Source organism: Balaenoptera musculus, chromosome 4, assembly GCF_009873245.2.
Source record: "Balaenoptera musculus isolate JJ_BM4_2016_0621 chromosome 4, mBalMus1.pri.v3, whole genome shotgun sequence".
Lineage (NCBI taxonomy): Eukaryota > Metazoa > Chordata > Mammalia > Artiodactyla > Balaenopteridae > Balaenoptera > Balaenoptera musculus.
This window is the reverse complement of record NC_045788.1, coordinates 96122670-96146213: the sequence shown is the minus strand read 5'-3', so window position 1 is coordinate 96146213 and position 23544 is coordinate 96122670. Positions and strand designations below refer to the sequence as shown.

General features: G+C 36.8%; 1 protein-coding gene across 1 annotated transcript in view; it reads right to left on the bottom strand.

The window, feature by feature from the left end:
* The window catches only part of IMPG2 (interphotoreceptor matrix proteoglycan 2), a 71486-nt gene that overhangs the window by 21530 nt on the left and 26412 nt on the right, over positions 1-23544 (bottom strand). The window contains exons 7-12 of the mRNA XM_036849694.1: positions 23219-23301; positions 18063-18224; positions 13826-13884; positions 11347-11367; positions 3906-4150; positions 2329-2414 (exon numbers count right to left, since the gene is read on the bottom strand). Of these exons, the coding sequence (XP_036705589.1) occupies positions 2329-2414; positions 3906-4150; positions 11347-11367; positions 13826-13884; positions 18063-18224; positions 23219-23301 (656 nt within the window). The remainder of the gene's footprint in view (positions 1-2328; positions 2415-3905; positions 4151-11346; positions 11368-13825; positions 13885-18062; positions 18225-23218; positions 23302-23544) is intronic.

The window sequence follows — 23544 nt, the reverse complement described above, 5'->3', positions numbered from 1 at the left end:
TATCAGATCTTCCGGTTTTCAAAAGAAGTTGGAAATCTGCATTTTTATGCAAAAATCTCCTTACTTTTAAATATCGGCTTTTTAAAAAATTTGGGGGCTTCCCTGGTGGCGCAGTGGTTAAGAATCTGCCTGCCAATGCAGGGGACACCGGTTCGGGCCCTGGTCCGGGAAGATCCCACATGCCACGGAGCAACTAAGCCCATGTGCCATAACTACTGAGCCTGTGCTTTAGAGCCCATGCGCCACAACTACTGAAGCCCGTGAGCCACAACTACTGAGTCCACGAGCCACAACTACTGAAGTCCGCATGCCTAGAGCCCGTGCTCCTCAACAAGAGAAGCCACCGCGACGAGAAGCCTGTGCACTGCAACAAAGAGTAGCCCCCGCTCGCCGCAACTAGAGAAAGCCTGTGCACAGCAACAAAGACCCAACACAGCCAAAAATAAATAAATAAATTTATAAAAATATAAAAATATAAAAAAATAAAAATAAAATAAATAAATAAAAATTGGCCCCAAAGCACATGCCTATAGCTGGATCCAGTCAGCTGGTCTCCAGTTTGCAACCCCTGGCTTATGCAGAAATTCCTGTCTTTACATCGTTCTAAGATATCATCACAGATCTGTGGTTACAGAAGCCCTGAGTAGAATGGGACTAGAAGAACGGAATGTGCCATGTTCACAGTGGATCACCACTCCCTGCCACCGCACCTTGGATGAACTCCTATGACAGCACTACTTTATTTGTGTAGAAGTCTGTCTACAACCACCAGACTGGAAATTTCTTGTAGGCAAGGCCACACCTTATTCATCTTAGTTTCCCCAGCACTTGGCACATGAAAAGCACAAAATAAATATACTTGAATTAGTAAGTGAATGAATAAACAAACACCAAATGAATGTAATCTCTGATGTCAATCCCCCTCTAACCTTTTTTCTCCAACATGGAACTTGGTGAAAAAGAGTATTTCCAGTGACTCCACATTTCAAAACTGAGTTGCTCTATACCTGAGCAGAAGTAATGGCTGTATATATTGGTTAAGCCAATTTGGGGCAGATTTTCTAAATTTCAATTGCTGGATTAAAGCCAGGAAACAAGTATTTGAAATTAATTAACATTAATTTCTTCTTTGCCATATGAGACAGAAAAGAAGTCTCAAGAGGGTGGAAGGAGCAGGGAATGAAGAAGAAGGGAATCTCCATTCTGTGACCATGTGATAATAAAAGATCGTGTAGTCGTGTTGTAGACAGCTTAGTCTCTACAGGTGTTGTGGTTGTTGTTTTACCTGCACTTGAGGAAGCCACTTTCTTTTCTACTGGATGCCTCCCTGTAGATGACGTGGCAAGTGGAGGTTTGAAGGGGGCAGAAGAGTGTCCAGGGGAGTTAAGTGGTAAGAACAAATAGGAAAGTTCATTCCATGCTGTTTCTGTGCAAATGGGAATGCTTTCTGCCCAGGTTAAAAGGAGGCCTGATTGGAAGGTGGGGGTGGGATAGATTGGGGTTGACATATATACACTACTATGTATAAAATAGATAACTAATGAGAACAGACTGTATAGCACAGGAAACTCTACTCACTGCTCTGTGGTGACTAAATGGGAAGGAAATCCAAGGAAGAGAGGATATACGTATACGTGTGGCTGATTCACTTTGCTGTACAGCAGAAACTAACACAACGTTGTAAAGCAACTGTAAGCCAGTTAAAAAAAAAAAAGAAATTCTACAACTTCAAAGTGCAATTTAAAAAAACACACATGTAAGGATAAATAACATTGGAAATAAATGCACTTAAATATGAAAAAAAAAGTGCAGGCCTGATATACCATCCCTGTCAACTAGCCAGTATTTCTACTCTGCCTTCTCTCCTTTCCATACACACACTGTTCAATATGCTTTGGAGTCTAAACATTTTCTTCAATACAATCCTTGGAACAAAAATGTATACTCTGTATCTATGTACATCAAATTTATAATCTTGGCTATAAAAACTATTTCTGGGTAACTTTTAGAGAACAACTCAGTGGGCACTTATAGCTTAATTATCACCAAGCAAGTATGAACCATAAATAAGCTTTCTACCATGTGTGGACTTTGGCAATGTCAAATGTGTGGACTTCATTTAACCACTGCGGAAGGCTTGAATTATCTGAACCAATACTTGGGTCCCATGAGCTGACAACTATGAATAATGTCCCAAGGATGATGTAAGAGAATATGTGTAATAGGAACAGCTTGGGAAAGTCATGATGCCAAAGTAAGCAGGTAAGTGTACAAAGAAGAAAAGCTTGAGGGCCTGGTTCTTGGAGTAAAACACAGAAACATACTTACCAGAATAGATGGTAAGGTTTCCTGAAGACTTGAACTTTGGGTGTTCCAAACATGGTCTTCACTTTGGGGAAGTAAAACTCCTCTCACTGAAGAAAGAGTAACATTAAAGAACATTTTTAGTTGAGACACAATTGTATTTGAGGTTCAGGGGCAACTAAAAACCAAGTTTTTCCTTTTTATAGCTTACATTTGGGTAGAACAAATGGGGAGTCACTTAGAAAATGCTTGATACTTTATTCAAATATTTTACTTATATTAGCACAATCTAAACTATAAGACTCCAACATAAAATAAATATTCTCCCCATCATTACATTTAGGACACTCCTATATTATTTTCTTTCCTTTCTCAAGCAATTTTTTACTCTTTTCAAGATTCCTATGAAGTAGTTGCTCTAAAACCGATTTTTTTTTTTCATTTTAATAAGAAAGTTGAACTGAAACTCCAACTCATTTAGTTGATGCTAAAAATGGAGAAAACTGTGCAAAACTATTTCATTTTCGGCAGAAAGTGCCTTTGAAAAATGGGGTAAGACACCAGAGAGTTTATCACTATACCAATACTAAGCCATAAAGTTAACAGAGTAGATTGTATAATTTAATTCAATAAGATTTACTGAATCCTTGCTAGTTACCATGGACTTTGATGAGACTGAGGCTATAAACATTAATAAAGCCAAGTTTCTTTTGTGGAAGTGTTCCCTATGTCACAGATAAATACATATTATAAAACAATACGAGGGACATTTATATAATGTATGTGAACACAGACAAAAAAGAAAATGATTTTGCCTGGAGGAGAGAAGGAATCAATAAAAGCTAAAAAGAAAGGATTGTCAGAAAGGTGATCTGGTGCATACACCAACAATAGAAGCAGAATCTCTCTTTATTCACCTGTTCACTGACATAAAGGGATCAAACAGAAGTCAAAGACCCTATTTTTGGAAAATATAAGTATTTTCCAAGATTCTTTTTCAACTGTGTATTCAGTTATCTTGTCTTCTATGGAAAACAAGTAGCATGAGATCAAAGATGAACATATCTTTTAAGACGATTGAGTCACCTAGAAAGCTGCAGCCATTCAGAACTCTGAAGCTGGCATAACAAACAGAAATGGATTTTAGGAATAAAATTCTGAGCAATTGAAACATACATCTACTGAAAGGTCAAAGCACCTGAATTAGTTTGTACTGGATATCCTAAAGCTTTTGTTAAACTTGCTTGGAAATTCTGAGAGAACTGTTGACCTCTTTTTTAGGACACCTTCTAGGAAGTAGCTCCACGCCAAGCTCCACATAAAAGGAAGACCTCACTATGCTGTTTATGGGTTTAGTTTCCTAAACAACCTCATTTTGCCTATGGCATATCTTAATCCTCATGCCATTCTTCCACCAGGAACCCCTGACTGATCTACCCAAATTACCTGCATGGCTAAAGAGCCATTCATATCAGGATGGCTTCTGTCTCATGCAGTCTAGAGAGTGCCAGAACCATATATATTTTTGGAAATTAGTTTTCCCAGAATATACTGGAAAAGAAACTAAAACTTTACAAGGACTTAATGGTTATCCAACTTACCATCAATAAGCTGAAGGGAGTCAGGATCCAGATTCAAAGAGGAGGTCCCCAGCAAAAACTTCTGGTGCAGTGTCTCAGCAATATAATCTCTGAAGTTACTAATTGTATAAACAGCAGTGGGCTTATCATCCAATTCCACCAGACCATGGTTCTCCACCTTGTTGGAGTGAAGGCTAATTAGGTCCCAGGTGGTATTGCTGATGGCCTCACCATTGAAGGTAACTGTGTAGTGAACATCTATGCCACTATGGATGAAAAGAGAAACAGATTAGGTCCTGCCAAGGAAACACAAAGAAAGGAGCTTTGAACCCACCAAGAACAAACAGTAGACCTAGAGGGAGAGTCTCAAAACGCATGGATTCCATCACCATTCTCTGAAGACTCTGGGCAACCTTTAGCCATCCCCTTCTTCCCAGAGAACAGAGGGTAATAGATCTAAGAACATGGAAAGGGGTCTAAGGAGGCCGCAGAGTCAACCCTGCACAATACCTGAGCGTATTCTTTCCCCATGTTCTCACCCCTTCAAAGCCAACTGCTCCTTTTCCCTTATCAGACTGCTTCCTTCTTTCCCTATTAGCCTTTTTCCTACCTGATTTAAAAAAATAAAACAAAACAAAACCCTCTAACTCTACTCAACAATGGGAAATCCTCTCATATCTCTTTATTACTGTTGCTGGATGAATTACGTACTCCACAATGCGGAGTGAAGCAATGAAGAAGCTTAATTACTATGAACTAAAACATAGTTGCCTATTGTGAAAGGAAAATACGAAATATTTGGAGATAAAGCAAATTGATGATGTGAGTTTTTTAAAATATCATGCTAGAATATTTTCTAATATGACAGTTATCTAAGTCTCTCAGGAGACATACTTTTGTTTTATAGCACAGACAATTTACAGTCCTATAAAGTTTAATAGTGAATTGTAAAAATAAACTACTAAGATGTGATGGGTTTTTTGGCCTGATAGGAACGATAACTCCAAAGTTTATGATTTTACTAACCTGTAGGGCATTTAGCAATGTTGTATCTAACTTAACAATCCTTTCCCAATTAACTATATATACTTCTTTCAAATGCTCTAGAAACTAGCTCTCATTTTTCTGCTGGTTCCCTCCTTAATGCGCTGAATAAAAGTTTGACAAGTGCTAAGAAATAACTTTGTCTGGGAATGGGGCCTTTTCACTATCTTTCCACAAGCAAACAAAGAGAAGATTTCTTGGAATAAAGGATAAAGTGAAAATAATTAGTAGGAGATGATATGTCATCTGATATTTTCTTAAATAGTCATTTTGAAGAAACATCAGAATATAAAATTTTTAAGCCAATAGAATTACTCCTTCTAGACTAACTCAGATTTATCTAACAGCTAAAAACTAACATTTTTGTAAGTGCTTACAATGTGACAGCTATTTCACAGGCTTTAATCTCATTTAATATTCATAAAAACCTTATGAAGGTTTTATTACCTTCAGATTATTATTAAGAAACCGAGCTTTGGGCTTCCCTGGTGGCGCAGTGGTTGAGAATCTGCCTGCTAATGCAGGGGACACGGGTTCGAGCCCTGGTCTGGGAAGATCCCACATGCTGCAGAGCAACTAGGCCCGTGAGCCACAACTACTGAGCCTGCGCGTCTGGAGCCTGTGCTCCACAACGAGAGGCCGCGATAGTGAGAGGCCGCGATAGTGAGACGCCCGCGCACCGCGATGAAGAGTGGCCCCCGCTTGCCACAACTAGAGAAAGCCCTCGCACAGAAACGAAGACCCAACACAGCCAAAAATTAATTAATTAATTAATTAATTTAAAAAATACTAATAATAAAAATAAAGTGGAAGAGAACAACCTTCTTTCTTTAAAAAAAAAAAAAGAAAGAAACCGAGCTTTAAAGAAGTTAAAAGACTTGCCTAAAATTTCACCATATATAAGGGATAGATAGAGTCAAGATTCAAACACGGATCTACCTGACTCCAGCACCTGTATTCTGAACTACTTTGCCACACTCTCAGTAACTTTAATTAAACTATTACCAGAAAAAAGTCATTATGAGAAGGGCTTTGCTGTACTCATCATTCTGGCTTCCAGCCAGTCTATGAGACACAGCCATCAGAGGCAGTACCCAGCAAGCCACACCAAGATCCCCCAGAGGAAAGGAGAATACCACCCTCCCAAAGATAAACCACTGAAGGCAGATGTGCAATGGAAATAATCTGCCACCTTCAGACATTCTATAGGAGCAAAATGATGCCCAAAGCAAAGCACTCAAATAAATTAAGCACTTCCTCCTCTGAGCTCACTTACATATTCCTTGATTATAGCCTTTGCTGTTTTGTAAAAAGATTCTATTTATAGTGACTGCCTTGCAGTCTCTCCTTGAGTTTCTGTCTCCAATGTTTGGCTTGGTACCTGGCATTAAGTGCCTATCAAATTAACAGAAATCTATACCTGCCTGAATATAAAGAGAAAACTGCAGCCTAATTAAGGTATTCATATATCTCAAAAAAAAGTGTCAGGATAATGAGAAGTGTCTCATAGAGTCTAGAAAAAGGGTTAGTCAACTAATTTATGCTACCATTAGTGAAAAGTTTCTGATCAGTGTATTGTGGCTTCCTTGTAACACAGATCCCTAGATTGGAGACAGCTACAACAGGCTAGCATGACTTTGATACTGGCCATTAGGATCAGCCAACTTCCTTTGTCTGATCTCAAGCTTGCAAAAGGAACTTTTGATTATAATTCCCTACAGATTGTCCTATGGGGAAAGAATGCATGAGCTAAGCCAATGCAATAATTAGTCAGTTGGCAGATATATTTCTTGCTTTAAATAGATCAATCGGCATTGTATTTTGTGGTTTGGTAAGCATAAATTGGTCTCAAGAGACCTCTCCTTCCTGGGAACACTGGCAGTTCTGGTCTTGTCCAGGGCCTACAGGGGAAGCCATGAAGGTGTTACCCCTCACCTGCCACAGAAGCAGACAGGCATGATACGATGTTCCTGTCCCACTCTAAGGTCAGTAAGGTTTTCCTCCCAGATCTGATAAGCTACCACTTCCAACAGGGTGGTTTAGGGAGCTTGAGAGTGGTAATTGAGCATTTTGACACCCGGATGCCCTACTAAGTGGCGAGACTTCTGCTTGTCATCTGTAAATTCCACCAAACCCTTAATTTTTCATATCAGAATATGTTGATTCATGAGTAATTCCTGATCTCCTTTTGTAAAGAAATAAATTCAGTAAAACATGCTAAAATAATCAAATGATGGCCCCAATGTGAAATAAAATAGTATGAGGGACACTTACTAGTCAGAACTTACCACACCACATGTGTCGCAAGCATTTAGGACACAACACCTGGCTCATAGCAGTTCACTAAATACTTTTGAAAATAATGAAAAAACAAATGGTCAATTTTATTCAGTAACGCAGGCAGATAAGACCATTGAATTTGTGCCACTTAAATGACAGTATGTGATACTCCTGACTTAATCTGAAGGGTTTTTAAGTCTCTAAATATGAAAGAGTAATTTTTCACCCTAAAGAGCACTCATATTATCCTCATACATTTGTGTCTTCTGGGTAATGATTTTAGGGACACTGCTTCACAGCCGGAACCCAACTCTGTGAGGATGTGCAGGCTCTTCCCAAGCTCTGTGGGATGGACCATGCCTACATCTCCAGAAAGGTGAGCTTCTCCTTGGGATCTGTGCCCAACCTATTAACATTTTAATATGGCTCTAAGACTCTAAGGCTCTAAGGAAGCTGTGATAAGGGAAAACATGGAGAAGAAGAAAAGGCTGTGCCAGTTAGCACTTGAGTTGCTTCCCGGGCTACAAAGAAAATCAGACAAGGAGAGTCAAGCCTTTACTGAGAGCCTACCATGTGCTTTGCATGACTTTTAAATAGCATAGGGAGAAGACCAAGAGAAATGTTCCTGGATCAAGAAATCTGTGCAAATCAGGCTGTCTGGGTTAGATCACTAGCCTTACTTTTTACTGGCAAAATATAATTTGTCTCCCAATGTTTCCCTTGGACTTCTAAAAATAACACTTCTAATATCATCTACCTTGTCTAGTAAGGATAAATTCTTTAAAGAAGATAAAATGCCTCACAGAGATACTGCAACTTATTACCAAGTTTTTGTCCTGGAAAGTGAACTCAAAGTAATGCTTAAGGTATCAGAAAACCATCTATTCTCAGATCCGAGAACTTCAGCATGACCCAGAACAGACTTAGTTCTGGCATGGTAAATGGAGTACAGAGACATCTCAGGATGAGGAACAGAATGAAAGAAAGCCAAGAGAAAAAGGAAGTACATAAGACGCAGAATGCACACTGGTGACAAAACATTATCTGACTGAAGAAAGCTGTGCTGGCTCTCTGCACTCAGCAACTCCAAGTTAACCAACCATCACCATAGCATCACCTTTCATCTTCTAAACTGAAACAACTGCTATATAGAGGAAAGTTTCTCTGTCTGACTGCTATTTCCAGAGACATCAATCATGTGGAGGTGAAATTTACCCTTATTCCTCACCTCTAATGCCCTGATTGGCTGTTTGACGTGTGCAGGTTTTAAATAGAAAAAATAATGATATCACATCTCGTGACAACTGATCAAACTAAAGATATTTCAGAGAAACTCAGACATCCCTTCTTCTCTCATACTTCTCTTAGGAAGAAGTGCATACTTACAAGGCCTGGAGTAAGTGTGTATACCAGGCAGATATTTTGTTGATTCACTTCAAATGGGTCCTACTAACTTAAAATAATGTGTGCATCTTGAAAGAGGTACAAAGCAAATAGAAAATTTCATGTGTATATAAATGCTTATGGAGAGAGAGAGGGGTGTTACATATTATATAAATAGACTATTTCTGTGCCACACATTCATTCACACACAGCTCAAAATAAAAGATACCAGAAAGTTATGAATAAACTCCACCAACTGCTTAATATCTGACAATACTGAACAATTTTGGAAATTGTACTTAGGTTAACAATTCTATCATAAAATCTAATGGTTTCATATTGAATTGTTGTCTGTGTCCCTATAGAGAACTTAGCACTCAGCAACTGAAAACCATTCTTTGATCACAGGATTAACATCAGAATTCGGGTTGTTTTAACATTCTAATCTCCCCAAGAGGGCAGCAATTAAACAATCAGGTCTTTTGGTTGAATATTGACCATCAACACATATACCTATAATATAAACACACAGAGCAGTCTGCATATACTAAGAGTACAGAAACCCAAATCCTGATTACTTTGGGCAAAATATCTGATACCTTCTAGTCATGTAAGTTATGGCAAATCAGTTTGCCTCTCTAAGGCAAAATTTCCTCACCTCCAAAAGGAGAATGAATATTCTCATTTTCACTATCTTACAGGGATATAAGAAAATAAAATGAAAAAACAAAAGAACCCGTACTTTGACATATCTCTGAAAGCACTTTTAATTAGACTGTGTGTTCCTAGATGATGGAGACCAACAGTTATTCATTTTTGCAGATACAAGGTTTGCCCAATTAGCAGACACTTAGTGAATATTTGCTAAAATAATATAAATGAAAATGAGGAAGTCAGAAAGCCCTTTTCAAATATAAGATATTATATTTATATCTTATATAAATGAAGGCATAATGACATGGATTGACCTGGAGTGTATTACATTTAGTGAAATAAGTCAGACAGAGAAAGATAAATACTCTATGTTATCATTTATATGTGGAATCTAAAAAAATAAAATAATCGAATGAATATAACAAAACAGAAACAGACTCACAGATACAGAGAACAAACTAGTAGTTACCAGTGGGATGAGGAAAGGGAGGAGGGGCAAGATAGGGGTAGAAGATTAAGAAATACAAACTACTATGTATAAAATAAATAAGCTACAAGGATATATTATACAGCACAGGGAATATAGCTAATATTTCATAATAACTTTAAATGGAATATAATCTATAAAAATACTGAGTCACTATGTTCTACACCTGAAACTAATATAATACTGTAAATCAACTATACTTCAATAAAAAAATAAAAATATTCTAAAAAGAAATTACAGTGAAGAAATATTACCGTATCTCTAAACATCTCTGTACTTAGCTTATGAATTTGCTTCATGTTTTCTATATTATGGTTATCAATCTTTCAAGAGAAAGTAAATTTTAAATAAACTTGAGTTCAAAGATAAAATGACAAGCAACCTTCACAAGGGGGATCGACTATGCTTTTATATTATGCTTCTAAGGAGTTCCAGAGAGCAGCTGTTTTCGCAAATGAACTATGATAGAGATCAGCTTTCTCCCTTTCATTTACCACTTAAAGTAACACTTGATTATATTATTCAATGACAATAGTATACTTGAAAGTGTTTTCATTAATGTCAGTTTTTAATTACAATTTTAAACTACGTATAACTCAATATTTTAAAGTATTTGTCATAGGCTATATTGTACAGCACAGGGAATATAGCCAATATTTTCTAATAACTATAAATGGAGTATAACCTTTAAAAATTGTGAATCACTATGTTGTACACCTGAAACCTATATAAAATTGTGAATCAACTATACCTTAAAAAAATTTTTTTAATTTAAAACTAAAAATAAATAAATAAAAATAGATTAAAAAATAAAAGTACTTGTGGGCTTCCCTGGTGGCGCAGTGGTTGAGAATCTGCCTGCCAACGCAGGGGACACGGGTTCGAGCCCTGGTCTGGGAAGATCCCACATGCCGCAGAGCAACTGGGCCCGTGAGCCACAACTACTGAGCCTGCGCGTCTGGAGCCTGTGCTCCGCAACAAGAGAGGCCGCGATAGTGAGAGGCCCGCGCACCGCGATGAAGAGTGGCCCCCGCTTGCCACAACTAGAGAAAGCCCTCGCACAGAAACGAAGACCCAACACAGCCATAAATAAATAAAAATAAATTTAAAAATAAATAAATAAATAAATAAAATAAAAGTACTTGTCGTCAGCAGCCTATGACAGAAGTCTGTAAACTACAGCCTGTGAGCTAAATCCAGCCCATGTCCATGAGTTAATGGATTTTATATTTTAAATGGTTGAAAAAAATCAAAATAACAATATGTTGTGACGTGAAGATCACATGAAATTGACATTTCAGGGTCCATGAATAAGTTTTATTGGAACACAGCCACGTTCATTCATTTTCAATATATTGCTTACATCTACTTTCATCTGATAGTGATGACAGAGGTGAGTAGATGTGACAGAGGCTGTATAGTGCGAAAAAGTTGGAAATATTTACTATCTGACTCTTAAAAAAATGTTGGCCAACTCATCTGTAAGGAGATGAACAGTGATATTGGAAGTAATAAAAGAATTAAGCCACGCTCCCTTGGACCTCGGGCTACCATATTTTCTGAACTACCTCCTCATTAGGTGGACAGTATAGAAAGTGCCAAAAGTTACTCTACCTGCCATTTTCCTTAGGGGACCTGAAAACAAAAATGGAAAGTGTTAAGCAGAGTTTAAGAGCGTTATAATTGTCATATAATTCATCAAAGTATAAGTTCTTACTGTATTTCCTCTGAAATGTTTCTTTAAATGAAAATGCTTGTATATACTAGATAACGACAAATTCCTATACATTGAAGGAAGATAGCAAAGGTGGAGAAAGTATTCTATTTTAAAATCGATAGTCTTTACTGTCTTCAAACTTGTTAAAAATACTTTTAAACAATTAATATATGGTTATCTCTTTATAAATAAACTCTTTTTCAGTAGATCAGCAGAGAACTCCAGCTGTTCGCACTAACAAAATTGGGAATACTTTTGGGGGGATACAATGTGTTATGTGGTATTAAAATGAATAAAAGAAAATCAGATGGTATATAGTAAGGTTCTAAGGGGTTGGGAAAGGTCAGGACTGACTAACTTATAGGATATTGCATAGCCTTTAATATTTATTTATTTATTTAATATTTATTTAATGTAGAACTTCCCATGTGCTATGCATTTTACAAAAATTAATTCATTTAATCCTCATGAAAACTTATTAAGGACCATGAACATCCCCATATTACAGGTAAAGAAACTGAGAAACAAAACAACTAAATAATTTATCCAAAGCATTTCAAAAGTATTTTTTAATAAAGCAGGATTAATATAAATTGTATAAATTATCTTTTTTATACAAAGGAGAAGTTAAGGCTTGTTAATTTATCCAAAACCATCCAGCCAGCAGTGCCAAAGGCAGGATTTAAACCTAGGCAAGTTGATCCCAAAGGCCAAGCTGCCTTTCAAGTGCGGCCAAATGAGAGAGGACTTCAAAAGCCTCGCCTTCTCAGGCTCTCATGTGAGCTTTAGTCACAGCTGGAGGCAAGTATCCTGTGCAAAGGGCTAAGGCTGAACTGGGAGACAGCTCATGGTGTGAGAGTAGGTGGAGGGTCAATTTACCATGCTTGCCCTGGCCCCTGTGCCAATAATTAGCCGAGTGTCCTTAGATAAAATACTTAAATTCCCTGTGCTCTGGTTTCCTTATCAGAAAAAAAGGAGGATAACAGTAACTATTTCACAGCATGGCTGTTGGGATTAAATGAATTACTATAAATACTGGCACACTGCGCTCGTAAGTGCTTGCTATTATTTCTGGAAAACCCAGAAGTTGTGACAAGACTATGCCAAAGATGCATACACTGTTAATTATGCTCAAGCTCCCCTGCATCCAATAGGTGGGCCGCAGCTACCACCCACCTGCTCCAAACCTTCAGAGGACTCAGTCTAGCACGGAGGTTAAGAGCGAGAGCTATAAAGTCAGCCACTTTGTTTCAAAACCCCTCTTATGCTCTAACTTAAAAACCCTCTGACCTTGGGCTAATACTTCATCCTTTTAAACCTGTTTGCTCCTCTGCAAGATAAGTATTAATAATAATATTTTTGCTGAAAGAGTTGACGATTATGTGAGCTCAGGAATGTGAAGTGGCCAAAAGTATTCACTCAATAAATGTTCACAAGTATTATGCTGCAGGTCTTAAGTAGGGAAGAAATGTCTTAAAAAGAGGTGTCTGGGACTTCCCTGGTGGCGCAGTGGTTAAGACTCCATGCTCCCAATGCAGGGGGCCTGGGTTCAATTCCTGGTCAGGGAGCTAGATCTCACATGCACGCCACAACTAACAAGCCCGTCTGCCACAAATGACAGGGCGCAACCAAATAAATAAATTAATTAAATTTAATTTAAAAAAAAAAAAAAAAGAGGTGTCTGATTTACCCAGAACTGTTATGTTGATGAACACATCCCTTCCAGAGCTGCCATACACTGAGACATCAAAGTCACCTTAGTGTAGCACTGACGAGCTTTAGGAGCACGCTGAGGTCACATCTAATCTGACTCCAGGCTCCCTTCAGTGCCAAATAAAAGCACTGTGACTTGTCAGCAGCAAGCTGGGGACATGAATTCCTAAGTTCTTACCGTGGCCCAACTACAATTTAATATATCTCCTTGAATATATTATTTTGCCTTTTCCTGACTCAGTTTCTTCACCTGAAAAACCAGCATTAGGAATACGAATTTATAGGATTGACATATACACACTACTATATATAAAACAGATGACTAATAAGGACCTACTGTATAGCACAGGGAACTCTACTCAATACTCTGTAATGGCCTATATGGGAAAAGAATCTAAATAAGAGTGGATATATGTATATGTATAACTGATTCACTTTGCGGTACACCTGAAACTAACACATTATAAATCAACTATACCCCAATAAAAATTTAAAAAATAAATAAATTTTTTAAAAAGGAATATGAATTTAACAAAATAGTATTGAATTACAGCATTCACATCATTTTGAATCATTGTTAGAGTATACATAATAAACACAAAAGGATATTCCATTTGAAATAAAGAGTTCTACAAAACATGTGCATTTTTAAAGTCTATTTACCTAAAGTCAAGTACATGAATGTCCTTGTAGCCCAGTAACCCAGTAAATGCATTTTCCACCTGTTAAAAATAAAAATAAACTTTATAGCTATGTAGAAATGTAAAAAAAGTACATAGAAAAAATGCTTTTAAGAGTCGAATATAAAGTGCACTGTTTACAACCATTAGAAGCTTGTACACACACATGGATATATGTGGATCAGAAAGTTAAGAAAATTATAATTGTTACAATGTTAGAAAATAGTTTTTACATCACTGCCACATTTTCCTTTTTCATTTTGATTTTTTAAGGTTTTGATGTGCTTTAATATTAATTTTTTCCAAATTATAAAAAACACACTTTTATTGGCAAAGCACTGTTTTTTCCCTTATGTGATGAAATGTGAAAAAAGGACTGGTTTCAAAGAAACTGTAATAACATTTTTTAATGTAATTATATGGATTAGAAATCTGGCCACACATGGACATATATACACTACCAAACGTAAAATCGATAGCTAGTGGGAAGCAGCCGCATAGCACAGGGAGATCAGCTCGGTGCTTTGTGACCACCTGGAGGGGTGGGATAGGGAGGGTGGGAAGGAGGGAGACGCAAGAGGGAGGGGATATGGGAACATATGTATATGTATAACTGATTCACTTTGTTATAAAGCAGAAACTAACACACCATTGTAAAGCAATTATACTCCAATAAAGATGTTAAAAAAGAAAAAAAAGAAAGAAATCTGGCCACAGCACACACGCTAACTAACACACAGTCAGGTGCTCATTTCCTCTAAGTGTAAAATGTCTGGTGGCATCTGTTTCCTACTCCTACAACACAAGGGACTGTGAACACAGCTAACATAAGAAAGAAAGATACAGACCTGGGCTTAGGCCTTGCTGACTGCTTGTCACGAAGGAGGTTATAAAGCAGTGACTGGTCAAAAGATCAATTTATGAGCATCACAACTGCAGGAACCAGTTTTATCAGTGAGTTTTTAAAATCAAGCCACATAAATCAATATAAGCTTAGTGACTAGAGCAGGGGGAAATGCTAGATTGGACCAAATACCTAAAAAAATCAGTTATGCATAAATACATATTTAACAAAATCGAACATTTTATCCACAACATTTCAGAAGGTGACGATCTCACCAGATAAGTCACTAGGGGGCCGACACTAGAACAAGAGAAGTTGTTAGTGGACTTTGGGGACATCTCTGGGCATCTGCTTTTAAAACCAAGTCCACATATAATCAGGAGAATGGGATTTTTTTAAAATCTTGGTTCACCGAAGATATTCATGCCTTGCAGATAAAGAATCCAAACATGTGAAACTTTTTAGCTATAATAATTGCCTTGTTTCATTCTCTGAAAGAAAACTGAGAAGTACTATTAATTCTTGGAGGATGGGGCTGGGGATAGAATCTGCAGGACTAGGAATCCAAAGACTGACGGTTGGTCCCAGCTGTTTTTACTGGCAGAGTGGCCAGGCACAAGTCTTCTTTTATATGATTAATGCTGCCCTGCCCACCAACCACATTATTTTTTGTAAGATTAAAATGAATGTAGCTGAAAGTAGTCCATTAATTGCAAAATGCTGTACAACTGCATGTTATTATTAATACTAAATCCATCTCATCTGGGGCTTTGCTATCTCTTGATTCAAACACATATATGTATTCTAATTCATCATACCCAGTTAGCTATGTACAGGTACCCAGTTGTAATAAAGTCATTCCACTTTATTAACATCAAGATTAGTAACAGGTACCATTTACTGAGTGACTGCTATGTACCTGGTGCTTTGATATAATATTACTTCTAATCCTTTCAACAATACCAAGAGATACATATCTTTCCCATTATATGGTTGAGAAAACTGAGACTCTGAGATGTCAACTAATTTGTCCAGATCATGCATTTGGTAAGTGACTGAATCCAAATTTGCTCAATCCCCAATCTTTCTACTGAATTACATGCCTCATCCTCTTTCCCCTGATAAATGTGGTTTTAAAATTGGGACCAGGACTGGGAAAACTGTGAGGCTCACCACAACTTCTCACCTGAATTAAAATGAAGCGGACTCTGTATTGATATAAAGGAAGGAACACTTTCAAAGGAAGGAGGAGACCTGATTTTCCCTTCTACTCCTAGAAGCTGAAATGACCGTGAACAAGTTACTTGCCCTCCTGGGTTTCATCTATAAAATGGAGATGATTACCCACACGGCAGCTGTTAGCAAACCGACATAGAGCAGGCTGCAGAACACAAAGCACTATGCGGGGACACTGTGTTGATTCCGTGTCTGTTGTCACGTATCCACACTCCCAAGCCTATCACAATGGCCTTTCCCTCTCTGATGTCATTCTTGGTGATGTCCCAAGTTTATCTTACTCTTCTCCTCATGAAAAAAAAAAAAAAAAAAATTAACAGCTCCCAAACCTCAATCCTCCCAAGCAGGCTTTCTTTTTCCCTGTGTCTTGCAATATTACCTCAGAAATAATATTGAAGGAGCAATTCCTGTGACTGTGTCCTGAAGCGAGAGAGCTTGAGGGCCTCCTTCAGTTTGCAGTAAACATGGAGACAGGACCTTTCAGAGACATGACCCTGACTCTGCAGTTCCACACAAAGAAGTGGCTATTCGTAGACATTTTACTCCAGGTAAAAGGACAGGGATATAGAAAAAGGCCAGAGAAGGAACGGATCCTTCATCACCCTCAGATCACCTCAAGCCAATAGCTACCTATACCTCATAAAGTCCCTGCTGGAAATGTTTTTTCAGAGTGTTTATTAGACTTTCTCTAAATATGCAGTCATTCAGCACAATTGTTTACCCAAACACCGAGGCTTATTAAAGGTTCCTTAATCCAAGGGCAGAGAGAACCAAACAGCTGATCCAAGACACTATCTGATGCCAGGTGGCCACTGGCCTGGCTGACATTTCTTCCACACACCATACAGCCTCACAACTTGGCCACACAGCTAGGAAATTAATCGTCTGGCCTACATTCTCTGTGTCTGATGGCTGCAATAATGCTGCTTGGCTGAGAGATGCACATTTTTGTTTCTCATCTAAACAGTGTAAAGAGAAGGAAATTAGTCCAAGGTAATGGAACTGAAAAACTTAGCCAAAGAGAACTCCATCAAGAGCGATGGAAAAGAAATAAACAGGAAGGAACGATGTGCCCTCTCACTGGACAGAGAGAGGAGATGGGCACTCAGTGCCTTACAGTCTATACAAGAGCAACGGCACACAAGAAGGGGGCCAAGAATGGGTCATTTTTGACTGAAAGACTCTTGAGTTCAAGTCCCTATATAGAATTCTTCCAGAAAGTAAAGTTGTGGGATGGTTTAATGCACAATTCTTTAAAGAAACCCCTTTTTTAAAATATTTCCAACCAAGGAACAGAGATAACAGGAAAATTTACTTTTCACTGGATGTCCTTTTGTTCTTTGAACTTGGTGCCCCATACTACCTATTATTAACTGTTCAAAATTTTTCAACTTAAAAAAAGAGCAAATATAAAATTTAAAAAATTAAATTTAATGTTCCCTCAAGAAAAACAACACACTAAATACAGTTTCTCAAAGATGCTCATTTCTCCAAATATTGTCAAGTTAAAACCATGCCATAGGGCTTCCCTGGTGGCTCAATGGTTGAGAATCTGCCTGCTAATGCAGGGGACACGGGTTCGAGCCCTGGTCTGGGAAGATCCCACATGCCTTGGAGCAACTAGGCCCGTGAGCCACAACTACTGAGCCTGCGCGTCTGGAGCCTGTGCTCCGCAACAAGAGAGGCCGCGACAATGAGAGGCCCGCGCACCGCGATGAAGAGTGGCCCCCGCTCGCCGCAACTAGAGAAAGCCCTCGCACAGAAACGAAGACCCAACACAGCCATAAATTAATTAATTAATTAATTAAAAAAAAAAAAAAAAGATAATTAAAAACCATGCCATAGAACACATTCTTCCTTGGCTGTGCAGCCAAAGTTGGAAATAGCATTTATTTGTTAGCAGATGGCAAATGCATAAAAAATTTTGTTTCAGTGAAATAGTTCATCTTTCAGTGAACTTTTCAGAGAGCTTTCTAAAGAAATGGCTAAATCACCACTCCCTGAATCAAATAGATGGAAAGCTTAAATCCGAAATCTACCTTTAACCAGTGTTGTTAATATGGGAAATTTACAACCCCAGCAAACTATCTTGTATACAAAAAGAAAAAAAAGAATAAAAACATACAAAAAAATCACCCACCTCTGAAATAAACTCTTCTACAAGGCGCTGGTGGTGAAAGCTGGAGGGATCCTGTAGTTCTTCATTGTATTGTTCCCCCAAAAGGTGGATACTGAATTCTGCAACCTGCTCCACTGCTGGTTTTGTGGATTCTTCTATCACATTCTCAATTTCATTGCTAATCTGGATTTTTAGAGAAAGAACAATAAATGTCAATGTTCACTCATTCAGTCAACAAATATTTATTGATCACCCGTGATATGCCAGACACTGCCAAAGGCAACTTCTGATGACGACTGTTTATATAATATTTGACTTTGAAACTAACTGGTGGACTTTAAGACACAGGCTAATATTAAAATTACTGTGTATTTGTACATTCCTTTGAATACACAATGACTGGTTCAGAGAAGGATAGAAAATTTTGTTAGTAAATAAATAAAAGGAAAACATTTTTAAAGAAGAAAAAGAGTTGAAATTATCATCTAAAAATAGTCTAGAAGGATGGTTCTCAAACTTTTTGGTGTTAGGACCCCTTTAAACTCTTAAAATTCATTGACGAACCCAAAGAAGTTTGGTTTTTGTGGGTTATATCTATAGATACACACCAAACAAAAAATTAAAAGAGAAATTTTAAATATATATATTAATTCATTTCAAAATAAGAAACTCATTACCTGTAAAAATGAATAACATATGTTTTGCAAAATAAAAAAATTCGTGAGAAGAGTAATGTTTATATTTTTACAAATTCTTTAAAGTCTGGCTTAATAGAAGATGGCTAGATTCTCATACCTGCTTCTGCATTCAATATGTTGTTTTAGCTGAAGTACATGAAGAAAATCCAGCCACACAGATATGTATTGGGTAAGGAAGGAATACATTAATAGCCTTTTCAGATAATCATGGATAATCTTTTCTGATACTGTGCCAAACTCAATAAGTGGAAGCTTTTTAAAGCTTAGTTTCTATGTGGAATCTGAAACCACACCAACAAACTTTTTGTACTCTGTAACATCTAAATCCAGGTCTTCCACAAGCCAAAGCTGGAACAATTTGAGCAACAAAATAAATAGTGGATTATAATCCAAAGAATAAAAGAAATATCCATGAGTCTGTACTGATATAAATAAATAATTTAATAAATAAATGAGAGAGAAGTGGCAATAGTTCCTTACCAAAGAATCCCAATTAACAAATGTAGAAGGAATGAGGAAAATAGAATATCACTACTAGAACCCAACAGTGATAATTGTTGCATGCAAGATACACTTGTGCTCATCTAATCCAAGTCCCTCCATTTTAATACACAAGAAAAACAGGGATTGAGATGGAAGAATGGCTAGCCTAAGGGCTCACAGCAAGCCAATGGCAGAGTCAGGAAGAGAATGCCGGGCTTTTTTCACTGTATCATCTTTCTTCCCTGATGGATCATATAACCACAGACTTTCAAAACTTCACAACTGGAAAGAACCTCGAAAATTTCACCATCCTTTCTGATGCCTGAATTCTCTCTACAGTATCCCCCCAAAATATCTATTTATCCTCAGTTTAAATGGCTTTGATGAGAAAGTCTTGGAAAGACTTTCAAAGGCAGGCCATTACATTTCCAAAAAAGCTCTCTCATGGTTGTAAAGTTCTTAATAAAACCCAAATATATTTCCCTGTAAATTCCCACTGATCTCAGTTCTGCAACCTGGAATGCGTATAAAAAGTGTAGTCCCCAGACAGCCCTTCAAATAAGTATAGGCAGCTGTCATCTTCCCTGATTTTTCACTAGTTCCTTTCCTCTAGAGCCTTCTCAAGCTCTTAATGTCTTCCTTAGAGTGTGGTACACATAAGTGAGGTCTGATCAATTAAAATATGGTACAATTAAAATATGGTACAACCATCACCTTCCTTATAGTAGATTCTAATTTCTATTAATGCAGCCTGAAAGTACACTTGCTTTTACTAGTTTTTTCCCCCTCAGTACTCAGCTTTCTTCCCCATCATACTGCTGAGTCATGTTGAAACTAACAAAAACCTTTAGTCTTAAGGAATTTTGTACAAGACTTTGTCTTCTTCCAAATTAAATTTTCTCTCACTAAATTTGAACAGAAACTTCCACTTCCATTATTACTATAAAAGAAATATCCTTAGTAACCTTACTGCTACAGAATGCCTAAAATGCTAAATAAATATTTTTAATGTCTTTAATGCATACCTGGTTTGTAAGAAAACAAAGAAAGCCCCAAGGGATCAAAAAAGATAGGTTAGAAAAATCCAGAGAGGTGATTCAGTAATCTATGTGTACATAGTATATCTAGTGATCCCTTGTGACCTAGGCTTTAGTTTTAAATACCACAAAGGGATAGAATATAAATAGCAGGTCCCTACGTGTTGAAGTCAGATCAAAGACTCCTACATAAAGCAAGGATTTTAAAAACGCAATAGACAGTTTGAGCAACAAATTAGACTAAGTTGAAAGAAGAATAAGTGAACTGGAAGACATTTCTGAATGCAACAAAGAGAGACAAAGAAAGTTATGAAACAGTGGTTAACTGACAGAAGGTATAAAATGAGGAGGTCAGACATATATCTAATCATACGAGGTAACAGCTGAAAATTTCTTCTATACACATTTTTGTGAAACTGCAGTATCCTCAATACTGTATTATATACTATTATATCATAGTTATGGTTAGAGTAGTATATGATACAGTATTTGGGATACTATATAATACTAAATGATATAGTATTGGGGATACTATATACACAAGCATACCTCATTTTATTGGGCTTCCCTTTATTGTATTTTGCAGATACTACATTTTTTAGAAATTGAAGGTTTGTGGCAATCCTGAGTCAAGCAAGTCCATCAGCGCCTTTTTTCCAAAAGCATTTGCTCACTTCATGTCCCTGTGTCACATTTTGGTAATTCTCACAATATCTCAAATGTTTTTATTATTATTATATTTGTTATAGCGATCTGTGATCAGTGATCTTTGATGTTACTACTAGACTTCCTCAAGGCTCAGACGATGGTTAGCAGTTTTGAGCAATAAAGTATTTTTTAATTAAGGTATGTACATTGTTTTTTTTAGACATAATGCTATTGTTCACTCAACAGACTATAGTAGAGTTTAAACATAACTTTTATATGCACTAGGAAACCAAAAAGTTCGTGTGACTTGCTTTATTGCAATATTCACTTTATTATGGTCATCTGGAACTGAACGCACAGTATCTCTGAGATATGCCTGTAGCAGTATACTATACTACAGTATACTTACAGTACTATACTATATAGTATATGGGATTCTGCAGTTTCACAACAATGGGGATAAGAGTTGATTATGTTTATTTATTTTGCTTTGGATTTGTTGTACTTCCTTAACATGAAGCTTTATTATTAATTATAAATTTTGAGAAATTCTCAGTCATTATCTCTCATCATTAGATATAGATAGACAGAGAGAGAGCAATATCTTAAAAGTAGGACAAAAAAATAGTAAGATTACCCACAAGGGAATAAGAACTGAATTGTTAGTTGAGCTCTTAGTAGCAACAATAAAAGTTAGAAGATAGTGAAATAAAACCTTGAAAATAAAAAACTCAATCTAGAATTTAATACAGATTTTAAGTATCTTTCTAGAATAAAAGGATAATAAAGAAATTTTCAGGTGACCAAAAACTGAGATTGAACCAGTGAGATATTCTCACTAAAGTAATACCAGAAGCATATATTTCAGAAGGAAAATTAGTCCAGAAGAGAGGTCTAAAATGCAAAAAAGAGTTTTAAGAAAATAAAGTGGTAAACATCTGGGTAAATGTAAAACAAACTTTAACTGTATAAAATAAATATAATAAAATAAATTTGTGGGATTAAAAAGAGAGAGAACTAAAAGGGAAAGAACAATAATACTGAAAAATAGCATATATAATAGTAGGGTGATCATTTGAATCATTCTAATGTTCTAATGTTCCTATATTACTCAGGATAAGGATAAAGATTCTGAAAAACTTGAATTTTGCTAGATTAAATACACATAATAACACACAGGGTAAATACTAACAAAACAGAAATAAAGTATATAATTTCTAAAATGGTATCCGGAAAATGTGTTAGGAAAAAACTGAACTGTAAAATTGTACATTAGGCTTCACTTTGAACTAGAGGTACAGGCAATCTAATTCCTGTCATGTATCCCTGTACTATTTTGTTTTCCTACTGATTCTATAAATCACCTTCAAATCACCCTCTCTGTTTTAGAATGTTCCAATTGATTACACACAATGTCTTCATTTCTATTATAGTGAATTCTATCTCACTCTGTAAATGTTTCCAGACCTAAATCATAACTATTCTGCCTCAAGTTCAGAACTACAGTATCACTTTTTATTCAAGTATTTATCAAATGCCAATATTTTCTAGTACCATCTAATTTGGACACAGTTGTACTAAGGGTAAATATATTGATTCAAGGATCCCAAACTACCACCAGCCTTGTTCAGTGACAGGGAAACTAGTGGGGCAGAGTGGGGTGACTTAACCTGACTTCTCAGAAGTTAAAATGTCTAAGTTGGTAAGAGAAGGTGTAAGGTAACAAAATTGTACCTTTCTAGTGAGTACGTTCAATCAGAGTTTGCTTATATTAAGTAATCTAGGATTTATGCATATTTAACAAAATTTCTAACAAAATGTTTCTGTCTTCCTGGAAGTGTATACTTTTTTAAAAATTTTGAATGTGATAGAAAGCCAACTTAATGTTTAGTGGACAGATTACTATTAATAATGATGCATTTAAAAAGCATGGTATTTCTTTAAACTACATAAAATCTATATACTTTCCCTCTGAAGAAGACTAAGTCCTGATTTATTAAGAGACAGAAGAACATAAGCAAAAACCCTCACAGTAAATTATGTACACAGCCCACAAAAGACAGTGGGCATACCATGATGACAGCTCCCCAGGCCCCTAGTCATTTCATTTACAATTTGAAGCCATTCCTTGCCAAAAGCAGATTTACTTGGCTCTCTAAGGAATCGCAGATTTTTTGTACTGGTTTTAGAATCTACATTTCCATAAAAGGAACCACCTGAAGTTTTGTGTAGTCTGGCAATGGACTATAAATCTCTCTTAATCCCTATTCTCCATGTTAGAAACTAAATAACAAAACAGAACATCACTCACACTCTCTTCTGGCCTCTCCAAGCTGCTCTCTGAGATACCTTCATAGAAGGTCACCCCTGGATATGGAACACTGAGACTGGCACCTAAGTAGAAAAACAAAGACATGTGCATGAATTCAGTCCATGACTAAATCAGAATTCCTATCAGGAAACAAGAAACTGATTTCCAAGGTATTTCTAAAAGTCATTTACTTTTTCATCCTAGAAATTCTGTGCTTTCTAACCTCAAGACACATTTATCCAGAGTCTCCTCAGCACAAGAAATAAATATGACTCATTCAACAAGCATTTATTGATACGTACTATATGTCAGGCTCTATGCAAGCC